Source organism: Haemaphysalis longicornis, unplaced genomic scaffold (genome assembly GCF_048455015.1).
Source record: "Haemaphysalis longicornis isolate Haplotype H1 unplaced genomic scaffold, Haemaphysalis longicornis Haplotype H1 scaffold_10, whole genome shotgun sequence".
In the NCBI taxonomy this organism is placed as follows: domain Eukaryota; kingdom Metazoa; phylum Arthropoda; class Arachnida; order Ixodida; family Ixodidae; genus Haemaphysalis; species Haemaphysalis longicornis.
In genome coordinates, this window is record NW_027526204.1 from 62,010,762 (window position 1) to 62,036,578 (window position 25,817).

At 45.3% G+C, this 25,817-nt stretch overlaps 1 protein-coding gene across 7 annotated transcripts in view; it reads right to left on the reverse strand.

The window, feature by feature from the left end:
- LOC144158632 (muscle calcium channel subunit alpha-1-like) overlaps positions 1 to 25,817 on the reverse strand; it is a 649,353-nt gene that overhangs the window by 20,975 nt on the left and 602,561 nt on the right. For 3 of the 7 annotated variants that reach the window (XM_077689654.1, XM_077689653.1, XM_077689651.1), the window contains 9 exons: positions 23,910 to 24,037; positions 19,907 to 20,003; positions 18,849 to 18,951; positions 18,613 to 18,711; positions 17,769 to 17,899; positions 12,995 to 13,102; positions 11,897 to 12,144; positions 5,864 to 6,196; positions 2,702 to 3,084 (listed from right to left, as the gene is read on the reverse strand). In XM_077689654.1, the coding sequence (XP_077545780.1) occupies positions 2,702 to 3,084; positions 5,864 to 6,196; positions 11,897 to 12,144; positions 12,995 to 13,102; positions 17,769 to 17,899; positions 18,613 to 18,711; positions 18,849 to 18,951; positions 19,907 to 20,003; positions 23,910 to 24,037 (1,630 nt within the window). The other 4 variants (XM_077689652.1, XM_077689657.1, XM_077689656.1 and 1 more) reach the window with 4 other exon arrangements.

The window sequence follows — 25,817 nt, forward strand, 5'->3', positions numbered from 1 at the left end:
TTTTACCCAGACAGGGGCTCTATCTTAATAAGTAGTCTTCTCTACAATACACCTCAGCAAGGTGGGAAAGCCAACTTCCGAAATACCAATTCAATGTGTAATTCGCCTGAATGCTTACACCGAGCATTTTTTTTCATTTCATTTAATTTTATTGAGACAAGCAGTGTCTCAGGTGCAGAGACAACGGGCATACTCCCCGTGCCTGACGGCGGCCTGCTCCCCAGTAAGTGCCACATTGCACAGTGATGGTGTAAAAAAAGATACCAAACATGAGAACGCGCTATACAGTCTATGGAGGAAAGACAACAATATACGTTTTTTCAAAAGCAACATAGCAGCTATCACAACTTTATTATACGGGATCATGCACAGACCCTTCCCCTAGATATCGCAACAGGGCGGACAACCTATAAAATAACAAACTGTACAGTAACGCTTTACAATTCAAGACAAATTCATTTAATTTTTCTCTTCACGGCGAGCCATCACGTACTTTGTTGCAGCATTTTTACAATATCCGGGTGCTTATTAGGAAAGATGGGAATTCGGTACTCTAATCTTCGTGCTCCATAGTTTGTTCGGATTATTTCTCTCCTAAAGCAACTCGGCCGTGTATCGTAATGTGCATTCACTGGTACATGAGGTTCGCGAAATAATGGGTTTCCTTATATTTCACTGCGAGTAAAAAGACTAAGCTTAAGGTTAAACAATAGATTTGCTGCAAGAAAACCGCACTGAAGGAATAACGAGGCGGCCGGGTGATGAGGACTAGGCACTTTGTCAATGCAGAGAAAAGTTCTCTTTTGTAGATTTAAAGTTGTGTTTGTATTTGTTGCCATTGCGCTGTCCCAAAATAAATAAAAGTAATCAATATTGGAATGCACTAGCGCGTAGTACACTTAACGCACGAACCAGATCAGGACTAGACATCTAATTGTATAAAGCAAGTCAATAGACCATCACACAATTGCGTGAACCTTACCAAAAGAAAGAGTCCAACTAAGGTTTCCCTCAGAAATAATTCCCAGAAATTTAACCCGGGCATACGTTCGACAGCAGAATTCGAAATTTTACCTACGGATCATAATCATAACGCTTGTTTCTGGGTTTAAAAGCAACATCTGTTTTTCTGAGGCTTAATTCGTTTACTTAAAGTTAACCCGATCGATAGTTCTAGGAGCCAGCTGTTAAAAGATGATTCTAAACCACGAAAAGAAGGACAAAAACAAAACATGCTAGTGTCATTGTCATAGAGTGTGATAACAGGAGTGAAAGGAATGTGTATTACTATATCGTTAAGGAATAAAATAAACCCAAAATGGAACCCTGCGGGACGTTGGCGTCAGTACTAAACATATATGCATTACTGAGAAAACAATTTTCAAAGCACTAAATGCTGCCATATATAAAACATGAACGCCATAGCGCCTTTTAATATATGAGCGCCACAAACGCGCGACTCCGGATGCATGCACAATTTTCCAAGGGGAGTAGTCCGAATTTTTACGCGCTAAAACGGCTGCATCTGCGCCCATCCGGCGGATAAAATTTTTCCAGGGAACATAGATCAAAATTTATTGCAGCTCGTTCCAGGATAGCTTAATTTTGCCTACCGAAAGCTGGTTCCTCGATATTATGTCCTATATTTCCCCCCCGGCTCACTATGGGTAAGGTATAAGGCGCATAACAGCTAGCACTGTATGATACACTGCGCCAATCACATGGCTCGTATCAACCAATTATTATGCACACTGCGTATGTCATCACGGTTTGTTGCGCTAGGGCTTATTTTGCATTCAAAATACCGTTTATACAGTATTTAGGATTAATTATTCCTTCAGCTAATTACATTGTAGTTACAAGGGGCCGTAAAGCCGCACCTATGCGCTAAGTAAAAACGTGATGTTCGGCGCCCACCACGCCGCTCGTATTTCATATAAGCTTAAAAAAACACAGGGCTCATATCCCTCATGGAAAGTGGGGACAGATTCTTTGCGATAATTTGCTTCTGGTTCACGTCCCAATTGCATTTACTCAGTACCACACTTCATATTCCCCTCTACTTGCAGCAGGCAAGTAGGAGGGCGCATTGCTGCAAAAAGTATAGAAAAAATTGGGATTCTAGCAGCAAGCTTTGCGTTTCTGATTCATAATGGCGTGTCTTTCCGTCCCCACAGGAACACTAAAGTTCGATACCCCATATTTTGAGGTTTGGAGGGCTGCCGGTTTGCTAGAAAATGACATACTAGATACCAGTGAGGCTACACTTGATATGTGTGTGACAGCGCCACGACACCTTCCGTCCGTGGCTTTTGCAAGCAGACACGTCACAAAAGTGATCGCGCCGGAGCTGAGCCACTGCTGGACACGCACTCGAACTACGAAGGGTGGAATAAATGGCGGAGGACACCTGGTTTGGCGAACGGCATGCTAGAGTACACATGCGTCGCACCTCGCCTCTCCTTCACCCTCACCATACTGGGAAGCCTTCGAGATATAAACTGCACATCCGTACCAGAATAAGATTCCGGCCACCCATGAATAGTATCACGCTGCAGCCTCTCTACGAACCGAGAACAAACTTACAGCCCTGAGTCCTCAGCAGACGTAGACCACCTGACCATGGCAGCGGTCAGGCCTATAGTTTCATGCACTGGTCGGTAGAACAAGGCCTTGGCGACGTCCACGAGCAACGACTCACCGTGGTAGGAGGCCCGGTGGAGGAAGCGTCCCGGCGGGGGAGGGCTGGAGCCCCGCAGCAAGAGCGGCGGGCTGCCAGGCGCCAATCCGGCCACGGCCATGGCCGGCAGCGGCGCCTGGCGGAGCGAGGCCGCGATCCTGTGCATGGGGTGCAGCGATGAGGGCTCGGTGCCCGCCCGCAGCAGCAGGCCCCCCGCCGAGCCGCGGAACAGCGGGGGCGTGTCGTGCGAGCTCGAGCTGCAGCTCAGAATGGGCCGCTCGTGGCTGTCCTGCTTGCTGAGGCAGGGCAGCCGGAAGCTGCCCGCGCGCACGGCGCCCACCAGCCCCCGCCGAGGCGGAGGGGTGGGCGCGCGTCCTGCGCCGTCCTCGTCTTCGCCGCTGGTGCTTCGCGGGTCGCACCGGGGCCCAAACGGGATTGCAGGAGGCGGGGGGTGTTGCAGGTGGGATGGTGGAATACACGTGGGAAGGGTCAGTTGCAGGTGGAAGGGGGTGGTGGATCGTAGGTGGAGCGGTGCAATCGAGGTAGGAGGAGGGTTTTGGATGGATTGTTTTGTTTTGTCGTTTTTGTTAGAAATGGACACGGTGGGAGCAAGAATGTTGTGCATGTCGGAAGTGCCGTCGAAGGATGTTAGGATAGAATTGATAGAAGTTAATATAGATTAGTATAGATTCCATGTGGGCAATACAGCCATTATAATGCAGAAATGCAGTACGGTGGATGATAGGGAACACGCATTTGTTCACGACGCCAGTTTTGTGTGTTGTACGTAAGAGTGTGCGACAATAGAAACAATTACGAAGGTGGGTATGTCATACAGGGAGAAGGCGAAGATGTAGAGGGGTCAGTTTGTACAGAATCAGAAATTGTGGTTGACAGTGTCCGAAAAAAGATATACAAAAGGAAATGTAGGGGATGGAAGAAAATAAGAAACATCAGAGGAAGAAAACCACGTTGTGGTTGTTAGTTTTGTAAGTTTTTGTGTGCATAGTTTTTGAGGTCAAGGGAGGGATGGAGGATGGGTAGGGAAGAAGTTAAGAGAGGCAAGGTACTGAGTTAGGGCGAGTCCGGCAACCGAGAGGGATCACAGTAACATCACAAGGTACGCAAAGTACGCGTCTTGAGTGCTGTTAAGGTCAACTCCAGACTTCACTACACACTACTTATTTTCTTTTCACACATCAACACAGAATTTCAACGACAAAACAAAAATGCTGACCTACAAATAATCTCGGCGAAACCATTTACATCCAGCTTTGTCGTAAACCACCTAATCACGTAAAAACTTCCTAGTAGTGAAAGAGGCAGGAATTTTAGCAAAATAAAGTTGGATCTTGCAGCCTGCATTCAAATTTTATCTTCAAATTTGTCTGCTTTAAAACACATGCCATGTGTATAAATGGCAGAAAAGATGTCCGGTTGGTGTTTTTATAGTCGTGAAATGGATGTGAGCAAAAATAATTCGTATTCAGAATACTTGAAGTGACGCAACAAAAAAAAACTTTTTTATAGATATCACGAATATTAAAACACGCAATTTGGTTATCCCTTCAGCATAGTAAAATACTCGACACGTAAATTTTAAAATGTTTTGATCTCGTACCAACTTTTTAATGCAAGCACGGCTGAAAATGTTTGCACCGAGTGGATTTGCGTTGCTGGTCTAATTGCAGTCACTCACAACAGAAGCTAGATAATCAAATTCCCTGTTGATTCCATTACGGTAATTGTAATAACGCCCACGAGTATTTTAATGCATTCCGCCATGCTAGTGCCATGCCAAACAGTGCGAAAAATTTGCAGAGATCGTTAGTTGAGTGTTAGAAAGGCAAAAGGCCTCAACTTCTGATGCATGCTGCTTGTAGTTCACCATTCCCTGCATCAGTGTCACTTGTTTGTAATTAGGCCTAAAGAGTCTCCAAAACACTTTCGTGGCATTAAAGACCGGGAATTGCATGAATTTTTTGCAGTCTTCACTCTTTATTCACAGGGAGTCATGCGTTCTTGGTCGTGTTCCGGCATCTCGAGTACATCTGCGTATTTGTATGATGAACATATTAACTGAAGCAACTGATCAAGTCCAGAAACAAGCCTACATTGACTTGTTTTGAGACATTTGAGATTTCAACAAATTCTACCAATAAAAAGCCAGCTCTACCGCTGGAGGCTTGGTCATATACATGTCATATACACAAAAAAGTTGGTTCTCAAGCCCTTCAACATTTTGCTTCAGGTGGTCTCCAAGCACAAAAAATAACAAAATTTGAAATTATTGGCCTGAAGTGATGCTCATATTTAGAAGAAAATAAAGCAAGCATAAGGCTCTTGCGCTTATGCAGAATCCTCTCTGAGCTAGGAATACATAAACGCCATTTGCAAGATGGTGGCTCAGAGGAGCACATGTTTGACAGTTTTTTGTTCTAGAATTACCAGCCCTAAAACAGCAAAATGGGCACAATAAAAAAAACATAACTTAATACTCACTACCGCATGTTGTAAGACGGCAGTGGAGTCTAAAAGAAGCGGCATAATCACAATTTTGTTGTTTTTTATCGACAAGCGCCTTCTCAAACATCACGCTTTTGTGGTAAGTTTGAGCTATTCCACATGTAGCAGGGCCCCATTCATTACTAGATAAGTCTTAGGAACTGCATTGAGACCCTGCAGCTTAACTTGCACAAAGCTTGACTTGAAACGCATCTTGTAAATAATGCAGTAGCCCAAGAAGAAACGCTAAAACGAGAAGGGCACACAGAACAATGCTGGTTCTACGAACGAACATTTTAACGACTTGGAACTCTTTGGCGCATTACAACCGGTGAGTCTCGACTGCTCATTTGAGTATCTACAAATCTGCCGCATCATACTTTTTTTCTGGCGCAAAGTTTTCTAGTTATTTTTTATTATGCCACACAGGGAGAAAATAACGGTTTCGCTGGTCGCATTTACAAATTACAATCTTCGATGACTACTTGAGTATTCCCACCGCGAAAGCCACCTCACAAGGGCTAGGAACAACCTCCCACCTCCTGTTTTCCACCGTACGATCTGCGTATACCTATTTTCACCCTAGCGCCTCGTTTTGTTTGTTACCGCTCGACACAAAGTTCCAAGTCGTTCAACTCTGCCACAACGCGTCGTTACAGTGCAGGGCCGACAACGTACTGGGGACAGAAGTAGAAGTCGGGCTGGAAGGAGGCTCCCTGGTTTCGGGTGAACGCCGGCGACCCGCTGCTAGTGGTGGTTGACGGCTGGCGCGCCGACCGCGAGCGACGCAGCGCGCGCAGCGGGATGGTCTCCCCCCCGCGGCCGCCCGCGTCTTCGTCCTCTTCGTAGAGCGAGCTGCTGCCGGCGCACGAGCTGCACGCCGCGGATCCGGGCCCCGCGGCCACGTGGAGGGGCGAGCTGCTGGGCGACACCGACGGCGCCTGGCGCGTGGTGGCCGACGGCGACGACGACGGTGCCCCGCACTGGTCGGGGTCCTCCGCCGAGGAGCTGCTGTGGATGGACATGGGGCCACGCACGCGTGTCGCAGTATCTTGTTAGTGGGGCAACGGCATTTTTGGCCAAAGAGCGCCAAAACTCGAGTTCACCGATTGCATCAGCAAACCATCTGTTGCCATTTCAGCAACAGAGATTGAATTCCTAATAAGCGGACCAGAACACAGTGCTGACATCATGTTTGGGTAACATGTAAATGCTGTTTGTTTCTTTAATAAAGTTTAGTCGGAAGTGGCGCTTCGTTTGTATTGCTCGTTTTTTCTTCTAGTGTCCGCTATTTTCTTGCGCCTTTAAACCCTGCGATCAAAACCGTAAGGTTGCCATTCTATCGCGTTATAGTAAAACGTGTATGTATGTAGTGAGTATGAAACACACGTACGTGTCCCAGCGCGGTGTACGCTTATTCGGCACCGCGCATGGTGTTGGTAAGCGAGAATCGTGTTTTATTTTCCTTTTCGCGCGCAACGAGAACAGGCAAGCATGATGAAACGACCCTTACACAATCGAAAGACTCAAAAATTTTGAAATCTATTGTTTAACACTCCAATTCTACAACTGGGCTATCAGGCGAGCGAGTATGCACTCGCGCGCGCGGTAAACTGGCGAGTAAGCAAGCAAGCATTGGCAAGCATGTTTGCCTCGGGAGCATTGCCAAGCTCACTAGAGCTTTTATTTCCGAGCCCACTGCTCCTTGGAGTTGAAATAAAGAAATTTAAATTTGAAATGAGCCTCATATAAATGGAAGACAGTGCAAACTTTTTGTGTTAGACGCGCTGAAGCTACACCTGCGTTATGAGGCACGCCATAGTGACCTCTCGCGTTTAGAAAAAAACAGAATTGGCAAGCATGCTTTTTAAAAACTGCATTTACATAATCGGAAGATTGCTCAAAATTTTTAAATGTTTGGGTTTGACGCGCTGCAGCTACACCCGGGCTATGAGGCGCACCGTAGTGGACTCTCGCGTGCATATAAAAATGGCAGGTAGGCTGCAAATGACACTTACATAATTGCATTTTTCAAATTTTTGTTGTTACATGCACTGGTGTTACATCTGTGCTATGCGCGCATCGTAGTGGAGGGGCCAATTTAGACCACCTGGATTCTTTAACAAGCGCCGAAATTTCGAAACACGGGGTTTTTGCTTCTCGCCTCCATGTGAAAAAGCGGCCACCGTGCCCGAAATTGAACCAGGGCCCTTCGACTCCACAGGATCGCACCTTAACCAATTACCCGTTGTGGCAGGTACAATCGGAAGACTAATTTTGTGGCTATCGCCTCACATGCGCCGACTTGTCGGGAGCCAGGATGCGTCGTGGCAGAAACTGATAGCGCTTGTTTGGTGGGATGAGTCTAAAATCTATTGGGTTATACAACAGTACTCCACTTCCGTTGACATTGCTACTTACAGTTACACAAATTTATTTTGGTTGTCTGAAAGCTCCAAGTTTTTCTGACACTTCGGACAACCAGAGAACACTGGTAACGCCACAGAGTTGCACATGCCGATCATTGCTGAGAGTTTGTCATTAAACAATGAACGTAAAAAAGGGTCCTTATGTGGCTATCACAGCAACCAACTACAACACTGCACTCTGTTTTAAAGGTTTTATGGAAGAACATAAGAGAGTGGTAAGATCCTACTGTTAATGGAAAATTTTTTGTCCCTTCTGTGATGCCCTCCCATAAAATGTGCCAGAATTAGTTGCAAAAAAAAGCGCAAGCAACATGGGTAAAGAATCACAAGTAGACTTGATGAGCGCTCGTCCAGTCTACTTGTTTTTCCTTGATCATGTCCTTTGCAATCTTTTTATTTTTTTAGGTCATGAACCGACTGATAATTTGTTTCAAATGTCAATCAATCTCAAGGCATGCATTATTATCGAGCTGATTTGCCTTGTATCCACGCTGCAGCTATTACGGATGCTTTGATCGAGTTACAGAAAGAACAGGTCTGCTGGAAGCCAAGGGTGTTCATTACTGCAAATCTTAGAGCCCCAGTACCTTCTCTGCGTTGCCTGGAAACAGTTATGCCACCATGGGCATAACTAAACTATGCTTATGTTACGCACAAAGATGAGCTGCTATTATGTGGAATCAGATCTAGGCTTGTGATGATATCACTGCTTTCCAGCCGCCAAGTGCGCGTTAAATTTCAGTGGCTTTAGGGCACTACAAGTTATGACTAACGATGTGAAACTGTGACTAAAAAATAACATAATATCTGACGTCACGTGCTGCAAGCCGCGCGGAGGCGTACGTTACAGGTGTTTCAGAACGGTGTTGTGCGATGCACAAGTTAGCAGTTGTATTTACAGGGTCAGAAGATACAGACGAAAGTTTGCATTTTGTTTTGCCCATTACTGAATCACTTGGTACTCAGTCCTACGTCTGGAAATCACTTAGATGCCATTAAGTACACTGTTCGTTGCAATCGCCCATCACTGTCTTAGTTTTTTTTTAAAAGAAATCTTCTCTTTACGTCGCACGAGAGGGGAATAAAAAATAGGGCACCTTCAGAAAACCGGAAGCCGGATTTTTCCTTCATTTTGGAATAATTTTTGCTATGTTACTACATCTCAAGAGGGCACTGAAGGTTGCAGACAAGTTTTATCTATGACTTTGCAGATGCAGCGTTGCTTAACTAGTTAAAATGCTATAAATAACACAATTTTCTATCTGAATAAAATGAGTTTCCCTTCCCAGTACGCATTGTCGACAGCGGTGCAGTACTTCACATAACTACGTATCAAAATGTGAACACAGAAGGCATACACAGGAGAAGCATCTTGGCAGAACACATAACGAAAGCGTAACTCTCTTTTTAACGCCAGTCATATGTAATATTTACCAGTTGTTGGCGTGCTGAAACCAATAGCTAATGGCACTGAACATCGAAAAGCAACAGACATGTGTCTTAAAAAGTCAGAGGGTCACAACACTACATCCAGCTTTGAAACAAAACAGGTCATCGGGACTAGTGCATCAAATGATTTGGGTGCATATAGGAATAGGAATAAAACAATATTTGCGAAAGTATACATTGACAAGAGGGCAATACTGAACTAGGTGTGCGAGTTGTGTTTTTGTTTAAGCGTATTATTAACACTTTGCTGTTTGTAGCAAAAGCTTTTTCATCTACTGAAGCATAGACAGCTGAACTGTGAGACAGAGGCCTTGAAATACAAAATGTTTTGATCCACTTTTCAGTTAATAGTAGCGACATGCATTTTCAAATGCAATGCATTGTAATGCGCATGCAAAACATTTCTGCAACTCCTACATGCCTAATTACATGCACTCAGTATATCTTGCAGTTACTCTGAACATTTACTTTTCCGTTCATGCTAATGTCATCTCCTTCACGCGTAGGAACAAATGTACTGGATTTGTGTTGTGGATGCAGTGAAACTACATATAAAAAAGGTATGTCAAAACAGAGGAGAAGAAAGGAACTCATAACTGCCAGTTAAGTCAGGTAAACAGGTGTTCCAATCATTACCATAAAATTTTAGTGCCTGCTTCGAAAAAGGGTTAACTTTCAGAATAACTGCTAGTTTCTATTTCAATTCTTTCCAAATGTAGAGAGCTCTGACGTTTTTTTGTGTGTTTTTTTTGTGTGAGATGGCAGTTTTTAGGACGATGTGATGGTATGTCGGAATTAGGATTGAGCCACATAGATGAAATAACCCCACAAATTGTAAGTGTACATGTAATAACTATTTGGGAAAGTGATATTCGTTTTATCCGCGACATTCTGCTTCCCTAATGGTACGAAACTGGCACTTTCTTCACAACTTTTATTCACCTACTACTTCACGTACTACCAATATTCTTTTGTGCTGCTTGCTGAAAAGACTTTGCCGTTTGGCTCAAGCCAGAGTTCCAGTCCTCGCTGTGTTTAATATCTTGCTGTCAGTAAAGTAACATTGTTATGAAAAAAAATGCCTCCTAGTTTCGGTTCGCAATATTTTTGGTGTCAAATTGAGTGTTTCGGCATCTTATGGTTCACTTAAACAGCACGACGCAGCCTATTAACAGATTCAGTTCGCATTCCTCTCGGTCACAGCAACTGCTAGTTCTGTGCTCTCCGGGAAAAGGAATGCACCTTTTCGAAAACTCAAACATCCATCTATTAGGTCATTCAGCAAGCAAAAATAAAAAAAAAGCGGGACTCGCGTTGCTATTGTGCCACTGAGCTCAACGTGTGTGGTTTTTGTGCTGTCCACCTTACCTATAATGGCATGCAAACAGATCAAGAACACAGTTTGAAGGCTACATTCACCTCCACGATGCATGGTGCCAAACAGAGGTAGAGGAAAAGAACAAAATGCAAAAACACACAAAGTGAAAGCATGAAACAACGAAACAAAACAGAACGAAGGAAAAGGTGGTAGGAAAATAGAAGTAGGAAGAGGAAGCGCAGCAGAGAATCCCCCAGCTAGAGGGCGCAGCGCAAGAATGAATAGCCTACCAGCAGGACAGCCAAGAGAGTGTTGGCGCTTCTGTCCACAAGCTCGCCCGACACGCACCCGCCACCGTGGCAACACAAAAAAAGAGACATAGGATGGCAACAGAATGAGCATAATAACAAAAACCGCCGCAGCCAACCCAGGAAAAGCCATGCACGTTCGTACGCGCTCAAATGAAAGTTTTCTAGACAACTGACGCTCGTTTGACCAGTTACGCCTGCAAACAATTCATTACATATAACCCCGTCATAGGGTTCCGGCAATGGGCCTTAGAGGATAGTGCACGTGCTCATTATATAGTTTTTCCACACTTTTATCGTGTTGTTGTCGGTACAGTTGCCTATAATGAACAGTGGTTAAGATGGTAGATTTATTGTTCAATGACACATCACGTTTATTCCGTGTGTGCATCGTTGTTTTGGATTAACATTGATTTCAATCTTGTCTTCGTGGAAGATTATAGGCCAGGAGGAATTATCGCACGAATAAATAACTACAAATGTTCAGTGCCGTCAAGTTTTCATTCATATCATGTTTTAACATAAATTATCGTCGACAATCACTGATCCAAAACAATATCACTTGCTGATTCAAGTTTATTGGTGGGGGGACAGAGTTACTAAAATACGACTTGTCTGTGTAAAACACGTACGCTGAAGTGCTTGTATCATTGCAATTCAATGATTATCGAATTGAATTGATTATTGAATTGTATTATTGCAACTCAAAACCACTAAACGTGAGAGACATTGAATGATTCTAGATTTTATAAATGACACTTTACCCCTAGCCAGACGAAAATAACTATCTAGAACATGGCGTAATATTTTGTTTTTGAGGGTGCGCTTAAAAGTACACTGACTTTTAAAAGCATAACACACTCAAATTTTGTGAGTTTGACGCACCGCAGCTGCACCTAGCCTATGAAATGCACCGTAGCGTAGAGCTCCGAATTAATTTCTGCAGCCTTGATATCATTAACATACGCCGAAATATAGACAGCCAGGTGTTATCGTGTTTTTTTTGAAGCACAACAGGTGTACGAAGTATTAATGCGGTATCGAAATGAGGCATAACCTTCCGTTTGCTGTACAGTGCAGCGAGAAGCTAGTGTCTACAGTACACCACTTCTATAACAGTAAGGTTTCAGACAGACGTATTTGCGGGGACCCATCAGTATAGTCAATGGCCCCGCGGCAGGGTTTGGGTATGGGGCAGCAAGCTTACCTGGAGGGACTCCTGCGCGCCGCCCTGGTGGCGGGTGGCAGCGGCGGCGGCTGGGGCCCGTCGTGCTTCCTCAGCTGCACGTGGTTGGTGGTGGAGCGGTGTAGGCGGTGGTCGAGCGAGGCCGTCGGCGAGACCCGTGCGTGCTGGTAGCCCTGCGGCGGGGGGACCCTTGTCCCCATGACGCCGCTGTGCGGCCGGCTCGCGGCCCGCATCGACGACCACATGCTCCCGAACAGGGTGTGGTTGCGCTGCGCATGAGGGGACGCAAGAGATGACGGAACGGGTTAGCACTTGCGGAAAAGTCTCTAAACCCTGTTATTGCTATTTCACGTGGCTAAATTGGTTGAGCGAAAGCGCGTATTTCTGCCCCGTGTGACTACTTCATAAGTGAAACACTAGACGCGCCTTGCTAAGCAAAGTAGTGCTGGTGTTTCGCTCTGGTACGCTCGGCACATGACTATAATTCATTTCAGTAGCTGTCAAGATCACGATGACATGGAAGGACTGCCTCCTATTTCTCTCGTATTTTCTACTTAACTCATCTGCGATGTGTTTTGTATAGTGCACATATGGATGAAGAGGAAAGTAAGTTTTGAGCTGACGGTGTTCTCGGCAACAGACGATTTCAATGTTTTAAATTTTCCACAGTCATTCCTGAGTATTTTACACCATTCAACACCTTTTCTCAGCAGAGCGTTAAGGTATCATTATCCGGTTAACTCTTTGAGAAGTTCTGAACACCGCAAAACAAATAGCGCGGTCACTAGACAACGTGATAAACGGCACCTGTGCGAAATATAATTTTCCACCTACAGCGGAAAGATAGTACTGTTGCTGCAAAGTTTGCAACACCTTTATTTTGCTATTGCAGGAATACGCGTCCATCGTGTTAGTGATTTCGTCTGAGTTCAGGAGGACGCTGTACAGCGAGATACTGCGGCTGAACGGATTTGATTACGGTCGTATGGTATCTAATTGTCAAGCTTCGTGACGCATTTGATGCCAGGTGGTTTTTTAATCTCTCTTGATGGGTACAATGAATGCGAACGATTTCGTTTCGAGATATTTCACCCCCCGAACATACCGAAGTATACTCACTCGGTGCATGGGTTCGTTGTCCTGTCCTTCTTCGAAATCCTGGTCCAGGTTCCCGGATACGGCACGCCGGATTTCAGGCCCCATCTCGTGTAGTTCCCTGAGGCCCGCCTATAGTAGAGAAACGCAGGCAGTCTGTATAGAAAAGCTCTGGTTGCCTATGTTGGGAAACGCGAGGGCAGTCTTAAATATTTGACATGGCCGCATCAAAAAAAAAAGAAAAAGAAACTGGCAGATTGCCTAGGAGTTTCTAAGAGTGTAAAAGGAAAGCCTAGTTAGAACTTCTCTTGATCTGTTGTTGAACATTCCGTTAAACTTCGCCGCCGTGTTTGTCCCCACTTGACCAGCCTTATCGACAGCCCCAGCGGAGCTTGTTGTGCTCGCTAGAGATCGCCATTTCCAGGCCCCCGCTGCGTCGCTCTTTCTCATAGCCGTCCTTCGACCCTCCCCCCTACACTCACCCTACACTACACTCACCCGGTTCCTAAATAACCTGTGCCAATCCACCCTTTCCAAAAACTTTATTTCTGGCATTTTTTCAACCTCGCAAGCATACACCCACACATACCATACTATTACATCAGATGTAGGTGTTTACCACAAAATTAGCTAATAAGCAATTTATTCTAGATTGCAGGGTTCGGTGTATACATTCTCCTCTTGAAGCAGTCACGTCAATTGCATAATAATGGAATGCCTCAACAAAAGCAACAGCTCAAGCGCAACACTCTGTCCTATCAGAGGGCGTAAGATACGAGTTTAACAAGCTTCTACAGCATATTTTGGATTCTTATTATTAGAACATCTCCTTTCACACCTTCGGCTAAATAATATTTTGTAGATACACTCAAACCCGGATATAACGAACCCGGATAGAGCGAATTATGCTATATATCGAACAAAAATATTTCAGTTACGGAAATACATGGGAAACATATTCCTTATAACGAAGTTCACATTCGATATATCGAATTCTTGGCGCCTAGAATGGCCACCGAAATGCATGATCTCGGAGCGGCGATTGAGATGTGGATTGGCCGCGACCACGAAGCAAGAGCCGCGACTGAGACATTGCGCGTCGCACTGAGCGACGTGACACGTAATACTTTCCGTAACTGTTTCCGACGCGCGGGACTCGCGACGGAACTCGCCCCGTCAGCGAGTCCGGACCAAGACAGCAGCATCGGTGAACTGTGGGAAGAGCTCGCCAGCGTTCCCGATGATGTCGCGAGTGAAATCCGCCCGACGCTTATAATGAAGCGCTTTCGGCATTCGATGTGCTCCGCCAATGCTTCTTAGATTTTTGAGGACGCGAACGCGAACTGGTGCAAACAATGTTTCGTGTAGAGAATGCTATGCTAGTTGAAGCCGCCAAAACGAAAGTGAAAACAAAAATCACGCTTTTTTTCTTGCAACGTGGGCAGTTAAGGCGGAAAGTAGCATTATTACTTGCAATAAATGGATTATTTTGGTATGGTAACGGCGACTGTACTGTGTTTGTTTCTGCATACGCGGACGGGGGGCTCCCGCGGATTGCGAACTCGTAACATTGAGCTCGTTATAGGCGGGTTCGGCTATATCGAATTATTGGATATATCGAACAAATCACGGTGCATATTGCAGTTCGCTATAAACGGGTTTGACTTTAGCATTTTGTACAACGTTGCCTTAAAGGGTTCATGGAGACAAAAGACGACTGTTCAATTTGAAAAAGAACGCAACCCTTGCAAACTCAGTTCTATTTCGCCACGAAAGACGTTCTTTTACCAAGAAAATGCTGGCTATACTGAAAAACTTTGAGATTTTGCGCTACATTGACGTAAAATGGGCAAGAGTAACGTAAAATGGACAAGCAGCGAAAAGATAATTATCGGTGTGCCAACTGCGCGTTAGAATGCAAGTGATACAATCAAACTGAACTAGAGGCCCCAAAACGATAGCTCAGTCGTGTTTCTTGGAAATAGCGCACGTCGGTGGCCGCCAGTCGCTCGAACACGGTTCTGCCATGCCATAGAGAAATCCCCAGGAAGTGTCTGTGGAGTCGGCACTGCGTCATATGCTTTCTTTAATATCTGGATTATTTGTTTAGTTCGCGATAGAATTGATATCATTTTTAAATGCAGAGCATTTCAGTAACTCACGATGTCACCCGCGTTGACGTCCGTAGTCGTAGTCCGCACCTCTGCCTCCCCCTACACTGTATAAAAAAATACTATCCGGCGCCTGGTTTCGATCCCTCGACCCTGCGGGCGGAACGCAATGTATACATGGTGCTCTACCCACTGCGCCACAAAGCCGACACAGAATGGGAGGCTACGAACGCGCCTTATATCCTTGACTCATTCAAACTACGTCAAGAAGCTGCTGATACAACGCATTCACTACCACGAACTCCCCAAACACTAAACGTTAACGCAATACACCCACCCCCTATGCGACGCATTTACTCGAGTCCCCCTCGCGGGGAGATGGGCCCAATTTTTTTTATCGTGACGAACTAACCTTTTAATTACAGTTAAACGTGGATGTAACGAACGCCTATGTAACATAGTCCTGGATTTAACGAAGTTTTTCAATTCCCTATTTTCAGCCCCACTGAAACCCATGTGTTTGCGACCTGTATGTAATAAAGGCGTTGCGACGGTTAACCTTGATGCAACGAATTCGCTACTCTGATGAGCCATTGTTTTTTTTTTTTGCACTTTGTCGTAAAAATCGGTTGGGGAAATGCACTAAGTTGGCGAATTTCGCCTGCTCCCAAACTACCGCGTGTTTCAACGTGTGAGTGCGGTGTCGGTTAGGTGCTAGGCCTGCCTGTCGGCGTGTAGTCGCGCGTATCCACTGCTATCGGTGGTGTCGGTTCGTCACTGATAAGTTCTAGTGCAAAAAAAAAACACGAAAAGGTTTGTTTTTTCAAGACAAGCTCGCAATTTCAGGTGCCGTCTCCGCCGGCGAGAAAGATGAACGTTGTCGATCGGTGCAGTACCGTCATTACCCGATTCTAACGCGCACCCTTTTTCCGAAAAAAAAGGCCGAAAAATCGCATGTGCGTTAGAATCGGATACGAAACCGAAACTGCAGAAACAGCGAAAATTTCGTCCCACCCGTCGCCATCGCCATCTCAAGATGGCGCCAAAGCCTTTAGTAACATGGAGGAAGGGAATGTTTAGCAAAATTTTTTGAAAGGAGGAAGCATAAGCGCCTATGGTTTTCTATCGGCGTTCACTGAAATCGTCAAATCGTTCCACTTGCGCACTCGATAACAGCAATGGCAGCAGCGGCTCTCACGCGTTCAAAACGAGCGGTCGGCTGAAGGGTGCGGCTCTGGAGAAGCTCGCGGGATGGGCGTGCGAGGCGTCGGCCACGATCCCATCGACCATGGTTGAACGTTCGTTCAGAAGTGTGGCATCGCGAACGCTCTTGGCGGCACCGAGGACGAGATGTTGTGGTCAGCGGAAAGCGACGAGGAGTGAGATGAGTGAGATTACTTCGGGAAAGAAATCGCCCATTTCTCCCGCATTCGTTTGTCTGGGTTATAAAGTTCCGTGCGCGTTACAATCGGAGGTGCAAGTTTTTTAAATGTGAATGCATTTCTTAGTCGAGCCATGTCAGGCGCCGTGCGGCGTCCACGCGCCCGCAGGTGTTATCTCTCCGCTCTCACCCCCTCTCCCATAGCAACAGCTGCGAGCGTGCGCGCTCCTCCTCTCCCCTAGCAACCGGAGCAGGTGGTGCGGGCGGATCAGCGGCGAGTGAGTGGAGAGGAGGAGCGCGCTCCGGCGTGTGAGGGCGCTCGCATCGCCCGCGTGGTGTTAAATAAATGGTTACGCTACAAATCACCGTCTCCTCATTAATTATAAATTCCGCGCACTCTCGCGCAAAAGAAATGCATTCGCATTTCCTCACGATTCCCTTCGGGGAGGTGGGTTGAATTTTTTTTTTATTTTTTGCCAGGTAAATCGGGTGCGCGTTAGAAACGGGGGTGCGTTAGAATCGGGTAAGTACGGTATACCAGCTAGCACCCTCTCACCGATTATGTGCGCGGTAAAGAGCACCAAATTCGCGAAAAAGCGTCTTTGGAGCATAAGTTTGGTCCTTGAAACGAGTTAAGGCACTGAAAAGTGTCAAAGGCAATAGTAATATCTAAGTTACGTTTGTGAATGCGGAGGTACGTGACGTTGCTTCTTTGGGGTGCCGTGCAGTGACTAAGCTCGTGGGAAAGCAGCAGGCGCAACTAACGCAGTTTTTTACTCTGAAATAAGTCTTTGAAGGGTGATTTCACCGTGACTATGTCTCGCATTTTGGTTTCGTTTATACTATATTCGCGCGAGCTTTAACTCGAAATCTCCATCTAACGAAAAATTGGGAGTTTTTTTCAACTTGGTTATATCCAGGTTTAACGTAACTAAACGTGTGTTTTCTTTTCATGGCTCTTTTAGGGCCCTTTTCATGGCCCCTTTCATGGCTTAGACTGAAACAAATGGTTATCGTAACTGATGCCTCAAAGTTTCTTTCAGCAGTCGCAGCCATGCCAGCAGTCTACAAACTTAACCATTAGGAACCAAACACTTGGATTGACTTGCAATGACAAGTTTCGAAAAAATTCTAGAAAACAGCGGGACCTATGTCGGTGGCACATGAATACGTATGACTGTCACTTGCAGAACGTTGGAAATTGGTATTAAATTACGTCCAAAATTATCGGCACTACCATACTCATTTGCGAGTTCATGCCATTTTTGAACCGCGATGTCCGCCGTGCGAACAAACGTCCCCGCACCTGCAGGGCGACGGTGCTTTCGTTGGGCTCCTTCTGCGATGCTCGCTCCTCTTTGCGCTTCTTGAACCTCCGGAAGTAGTCCTGGATCAGGAAGGTCGCGTAGAACTTCCCCACCGTCACATCGTCATCCGCTGGGAGGAGGAGGAGGAAAAAACATGGGTGAACGCAGCGGAGTGATAAAAAAAAAAAAACATGAGTATTCGGTGCTTTTATCATGAACCTAAGTGCTGGCACACTGCAACCTTGAAGCGTGTCGAACAAGCACTTGTGGGTTTTTATGACACGGAAAAAGAAGGCTCTGTGGTTTAGTACTAAAGAGTATTATAGCAAACTCGTGCTTCAAAATCAACTGGCAAGACGCGCAGGGCGAAGAATCAGTCCTACAAAAGACGGACATCGCTGACAATGGACAAATTCAAGGCGGCACTTGGTCCTACAGTTTTTGTTGCTCTGAAGTCTTTGTCAGATACGTACAAAGGGACGGAATTCAATGAAATTTAAAGTATTTTCAAAGAAACGAGACTTATTTACACCAGAAGCAAAATGTATTCAAGATAGTTGCGTCCATCCCAAAGGGCGGTAACAGCAATTTGCTACTAAAAGTTTGTTATGAAAAGTGAAGATAGCATGATAACAAAAGAAGAACAGTACGAAGTCACTGTGCACATAATTAAAGTGGTATTTGCGGATATGAGCTGGCAGAACAAATGGTAACTTCATCTAGGTTAAACTGGGAACCAGCGCCTGTTTTAAAGTTATGGCCTTACTATAAAGTCAATTGACACAATAATGCATGTGTTCACATTGTGTAGAGCTATATAAAATCGTTTGATGCGTCAGTCACCTGCGGGCGGAACCACTTGGTCGAGTAGCCTGGGGCTCGTCCTCTTCCAGATCTTCTTGATGATGGCTCTAAGTTCTTCATTGGCAGTGTCGATATTACCTTCAAATAAAACGAGTTTTCGAAAACATCACCATGGCAGGCATCGAAAATTTTACTCGAGGGTCAAGGTTACAACATGCGGTTTCTAGCAATAATAGTTAGCTCAATTTGAAGGAATAGAGGTCTTGTCGGCTTACCGTCTGTTTTAATCTTGAGCGAAGTGCGAACTACAGCAAACAAAGTGGCGTTGAACATGACAGTGCCGTCGCTGTTGAGCGGCATGTTCATCGATACTAGTTTCTGTTGAGAGAAAAACAACAAAAGAATGCAAAAAATCAAAACTGCAGTGTCTAGTAGACAAAACATTACATTTTATTCAATGGGATGGCTTCTCTGCCATCCCATTTAAGTGTGCTGAAGTGGTCGTCCCATTTAAGTGGCCGTCCTATATAAATGAATTAAGTGAGGATACTTACACTTTCAGTTAAAGCGCCTTATATCACTCTAGGAATAGAAATGCAAGAAACACTTCCCCCAGTGGGGCTCATAGAATTGTGAAATGAGGTTTATTAAAAAAGCTGGATTTAACTGAAAATCCAATAACAAACGTTCTTTATTCATAATACTGGGTCCTGCAGATGACACTGCATTATTTTTTGTTGAAGCTTTAGTTATGACGGTTCAATTCCTATGCTGTCCACATTCGCCGGTCATCTTTTAGTTGGCTCGCCGGGACACTGAAGTTTATGTGTCAAAAGGTATCTGGTTGTGCTTCGCAAGAACCTCTGGGTCTGTATAGTGGACTTGAAAGCAATATTAGTCTAGTTATGCAAAGGTTTTAGAGTTTGTAAATTGGCTGAAGGGAATGTTAATGGCGGGATTTAACAGAGTACCTCACTATAAAATGCGGCAAATAATTATTCGCCACTAATAATTTAAGGCAGATCAACCTAGAACGCGAGCACATAAAAGTGAGGGAACCCTCAGCACTGTTATGTATCCAACAGTGGTTGCGCTGACTTTACGTTCAGCCTTATGAAAGCTGCTCTGGTCAATACATATTGGATTGCACGAAAAGTTTGCTCTATAATGAATATAACACGTAGTACATATCTGCTAAACCTACAGTTTTCTTCTCACATTTGAATTTTGACTTCATGGCAGTGCGTAAATGGAACGGCACGTGGCCACAATTTGATACATCTGAACAGTGCCCCTAGAGGGTATCTTCATTATTAAAAGTATCCACCATTACCTTGCAGGCGACCCGGTGTGGGCATAGCTTGCCGAATCCCAGGGGAGGCTGTATTTTCCGCAGAAGTGTCACCACATCCAAGTGCTTAATGCGTCCCCTGGAGAGAGGCAACAGTTAATGGAAACAAACACTGTCAGAGACGATCACTAATAGTGATGCTGCTATCAGCTGTTTAGGTATCTACAAAATGATTTCTCAGAACTTTGCACCTCAGCCTTAGGAGTCGGGACTCGCCATCCAGAAGAGGCGCAATGACATTTATTTGGAGTGCCAATCCATACTACGTGTGATTTTGTGGCAAGGTTAGTGGCGCTGATTTTAAATAGTGCACTGCTATGACGAAGACATTTAGTCTCAGCGGGCGCCGGATCAAGATGCGACCTGAGTGACATCAAAGAATGATATGTTACAACGGTACACGTGTTGGCCAGTTACTACATTGTCAAGTGATGAAGTATACGACCTAAGACACAAAAAACACCTACACACTCTCTAAACAGTTTTTTAACTGCTTTGGTGTACATGTCAGGTACACGGACAAAACAAGTTAAGCAAGAGATGACTGTATACCGAAATAAATGACCGCATGCTTACGTTTTTAACGCTGCAAAGCAATAGAGCACACCAAATTATTTACGCTGGTCTTAAAAGTGGCTATACACAAAATAAACTCCTTGGAGCGCATGAGTTCTTAAAGGAGTACTGGCGAACAATTTCGTGTTACTTTTTTTTGCTGCTATGAGTGCCTACGAGCCAAGTAATAACGGAATGGAACATTAACGGCGTAACATAGCGTGAATATATATTTACAGCCTCGTTTATTTGTGCCAGTTTCGGTTTCGACGAAACGAACACCGAGGCGGCCGCAATGGCAGGATTGCGATCACGGATGGCATCACTGTTTTGGCTGCACCATGGCCGGTTTGTACGTGAGCGCGCATGCATTCAGAAAGGAACAGGCCCCACGTGCCCGGCACCTCATATGATATCAGTACCGAAAACTGTGTCGGGATAAACAAGGCGGAGCAGGACGCGCCAACAACAGCCAGCGCCTTCGCTGCGTCACGGGAGCCCTGACGTCGGCAGTTTGAGGCGAGGCGCTCAGCGCGTCATGCTGATGGCGATGTCTACAGGGTATTCGTTCTGAATATTCTCGTTTGCGAAAAGATTAAAATTGACCTTAACAATGTTGTACTAAACGATAACGGTTGAAACTTAATGGGAGATATCTCCGTATACAAAGGAAGCTTTTTGCAAAATTCTCAGCTTTAAAGTTTTTATCAGTAAATTTTTATATAGAGAATAATTTTTAAATCGGAAGTTCGCGTGAGCTTAATTTCAAAGGCTTCAAGCCGATTATACAGGTTCTGCTGGAACTTGGTGCCTATTTCACACACAAAAATTTGGTCAGCTTCGCAATTGAGATGCGCAGTCTGAGGAAACAGCAGAGCTGGTGGTCTTCACTAGCTTTAACATACCTTTTCTTAGGCCTGCCTCTTTTTTAGAAGAAAGAAAGCCCACAAGCCACCCTCATAAAGTCCGAAATCCAAACTGTGGAAGTCCACTTCATTTCAGCCAAAGTCCGAAGGCAGAAATCGTGCTACGTGCCCAAAGGAAACGCTGAGAGCCCAGAATGCGATGACAGCGCAGTCAAACAGAAGCCGGTTTCATAACGCGAGGGACCAAGGTTTGATTCTTACCACGGAAAGTGTTTTCTTCAAGCAAAGTTTTTTACATCTACCCCCCAAGAGTTCTGTCGCGGCCGCTGGTGTCAACAGAAAACTCTGGAGAACAAAAACAAGCTACTGGCACCGCCAGGAATAGAACCTGGATGGAATAGAGAAACGGAGCAACAGCCCGTTGTCCCACCGATTGAGCTACGAGCCCACACGGAGACGGGGGAGATAGACGGTGCACTCACCGAGCACATCTGCGGGATTACCCCCTGCGTTCTAGCTGTATGCCACGTGATAGCGTCACGCGACCTCTCACGCCGCTGTGCGCTACGCCCACGGCGCGTGTAGCGGCCGTGTGCGCGTTTTGCCCATGTGCTAGGAGAGAATAAAAATGAAAGGAAGCTCATACTAACGCATGACATTTTACTTAACCTCCGTCTCTGCCGCCTCCGAAGGAGGCGACGAGTTCGGCGGCAGAGGTGGACGAGAAATTAGGTCGTCTAACACCGGGTTTGACCTTCCTTTCATTTTATAAAGAAGAGTTTTCACTAATGGGCCTTACCAATACAACTCAACCAACCACCATTCATGAATCATGCATTTATTTGACCTTTGCAAATAATATCTCTTTTAAATTGTAAAGGGCATGGTTAACTGCATTTTCCTTGTCTCTGGTTTCACTCTTTAGAGGCACGTGTGTGAACTCAAGTGCCGTCGCTGGTGTCTTTGGTATCGTTGGTGTCGTGGTTGGTGTCGCTTACAGCTTCGCTTTCGAAGCACCTTCACAGGGTGGATTGGCGCACACTTTTTTTTTCTTGAGGCGCGCATTCCCCACACGTGCTCGTGGACCCACCCAACCCTCCCACTACCCAGCTGGAGGTGACCGGGAGCTCCTCACCCGAGCTACAGCTCCTGACCGCCACATAGCGCTCAGGATTACCTGGCGGGTCTCCCTCACGTGAGAGACACTCGCTAGAACTGAGCCTCATCAGAAATAAAGTTATTCTATCTATCTATCTATCTCTCTATCTCTCTCTCTCTCTATCTCTATCTCTCTCTCATGGACTCCTTGCCCCCTCGCCACTTTCCCCAACACTTCTTAGCCTAGCATTTTCCCCCTCTCCACTTTGCTGCACCGAGTTTCGAGCGACACCAGGCACTGATGAAACTCAAGCTTCAACAGCTACGCTGTCGAAAATGGCTCATGTTTCACCCTTCGAAATCTGGTCATCACGAGCGAAAGCCACGGCTATGCACACAGCACGTCGTGAAAGTTTGCCTATGTTTGGGGTTTCGCAGGCTGCTGTCTAGCCATATTTACTGGATGATTGAATTCAGCCTTTCGCTTACAATGGGACGTGCAGACAGCCCAGCCGGGCGTGTCATCGATGGCGAGACTGAGGAACCCCAAACCCCGGCAAAGCTGCCGGCACAGTATCGCTTTCGTGCGCGCACATCGTGTGCTGCCCTTGCCTTCGTTCCTGTAAACTCAGTCAGTGAAGTGTTTTCACACATGAGTAGTTAAAAGTTTGCCAAGTGAAACCACATCGTTCACTTGCGCTGAATCGTGTGCACAGAGCGTCTAGCCACTGATGGCGATAAGGCGTAGGTGAAGCAGCTGTTTCATCATCGCCTAGTCACATTGTACCGCAGCTATGAAGCTCCGATAAAGAGACGCGATAAAAAAAAAGTGCAGCTTGCGCGTCGGCGGCTGTAGGTCAATGCGGCGCGATGAATGAGCCTAAAAGATGTGGGGTAAAAAAGTTCTCGCTCTGAGAATAGTTAACTTTGTGCCATACCTTTAGGAGCCTTGTACGACGTACGCCTAGCTAGGATACTCATGGGACAGCGAATGGAGGTGGTGGCTAAACGATGCCCCTTAGTGGAAGGCTGTGAATTCTCGAAAAGTTTCACAAAGTTTCTTTGTTCAGCTGGCACTCTTCTACCCGGCCAGTTTTGTTCCTATGAACCATCTGAGAAATGGTTGCACAAAACCGGTTTCTAACCTGCTGCTATTCACGCGGGACACCAGCTAGTCTCAGCTCTACACCACGGCATTATTTCGGAATGTCTTTGTTACATTAAGCCACTAACTCCACTTGTGTACGCGTATGCCCGTGTATCAGGGCCGACAAAATAAAGAATGACAACTTCTGCTTGCCTCCCTGTAAGAAGGAGTTATCAAAATTCCGTGGGAAATTGTTTCAGTGGTGGGGATATCAGGCCTACGAACACAAAACAGCGTTAGAAGGCCACATTTTTTTATTTGAAGTATCGCAAAAGAAGTATTCGTTTTAAGGAAACAACTCCGGAAAACCAGCACTTACTTGGCATCCGGGTCGTATTCTGACCACAGGCGAACAAACTCGTCCAAATGGTGAGGCCCCAGGATCGACCAGTCACGGGTCAGGTAGTCAAAATTATCCATAATAACAGCAACAAAAAGATTGATGATCTGCGAACAAGCACAGTATACAACAAATGCATTTATTTGGTAAACAATATGGGAGCAGTTATTGCTTTAACCGACATTACAAAATCGCTGTGCAGGCTACGATCAAATTTCGGCAATTTCACTTTCCCATAAGTACCTTTTGGCTACGGCATAAATAATACAGCGAGTAGGTATGCAGGGGTGCTCATTTCTCAGACAATGCTTTTATTCGTTTATTTTTCTGTTCAGTGGTAACTAGATGTCAACAACAAACAAAAAAAGCGAAAATAGTAACCGGCTCTCTATGCCAAATTTAACCATATTTCTGGCTGCTACCTTCTTTTCCTGAATATTACATTTTTATTGTTACTTTAAACACTTTATACAAAAAACTTCGAAAAGCGTTTTTGGTCCCATAGCCTGGCTGGCTAGTGTCGATGTGATACGAAATGGCGCCGTAAATTCAGATCGATTGTCCCAAGAAGTATTAGAATCATTATATACTTTCAAGGAGTACGCAACTGATGACAGCCCCAAACCTTGGGTTGAAAATGAGAATTTCCTTCCTTAATTTATTGATTGGCTGGCTGATAGATCGATTGGCATTATATTAGTTGTGAGTGTAGTACTAGCCACTATGAACACCCGAGAAGGCATTTTTCACATTGCATAACATACTCGGCACCTGTGTAAATCGTAACGCTGTAACGCTTGCTTTGTAGACACTCTGTAGTACTTCTAACAAATAATTACATTTTTTTTCAGTTTCACAGTATTTTAAAGGCTCAGAATTCAGTGAGATTTAGAGAAAGATGAAGCCGAGACTTCTGCAAGTTGGCTTTTCTCCTCCACTAAATTGCAGCCCTCTCGTGTGATGGGACTCCTATTTGGCCTTTTACCCGAAGGCAGGGCAAAATAGCAAGTACCTGAGCGCCCCGGGTGGCATATCAAAATGCTAATTTTATACGGGCGAGCTATTTTCATATTTAGTTTTATATTCCAACTTCTCAAAATGCACCGACGATATGCAAGCACGCTTCGGTTGAACGGGTTGAATTACCAAGAACATCTTAGTTTCACAAACCTTATTCTGTTGCTTTGGCGATTTTTTCGCTACGAACGAAGGCGTCGCAGATTAGATACCGAAAATTTCGCCTCACTGCCCGCTTGCGGAGGTCCCGCTTGCGGTTTTTATAACCATGGGACCTCCTCCTGTATATACTGTGTACCCATATCATGTTTGTTTAATAAAACTTATTTTCAATTCAATTCAAAAAATGCATGCTTGGCAATAGCCCATTTTTGTTTATTACGACCCGACTCATTTACATGATGTATAAAAATATTTTACCAGCGCGGGCGCTTCAGCAAAGCTCGAACTTGGGCTGGCTGATACATAACTCGGAAAGAAAGCGGCAGCGCAACAGCCTGGACAAGGAGAGAACACAAACAAGGCGAAAGTGTTCCTCTACGTCTCTTCCCGTTCCGTCTGCTGCGCTACCACTTCTTTTTTTTTCATAGTACAACATTCACCGCAGCAAAAGCAGTTACAATATACCTACACACAGCCGGGTTTTTTTAGCAGCAATAAAACATCATCTACATGTGTGCTTCTACGCCTCGCTTTTGAAATGAATAAATTCACCATCTTCCGCATTGGTTACAAAAAGGGCTGCGTCTAATCTCCTGAAAGCCGTGTACCTCCGGGCAATTCTCACGGCAGTTTCCATAAAGTCTGGCTGGCATAAACAAGACCAACCTATTTTACTCTACCAAATTATCATAACCTACCCAAATCCAG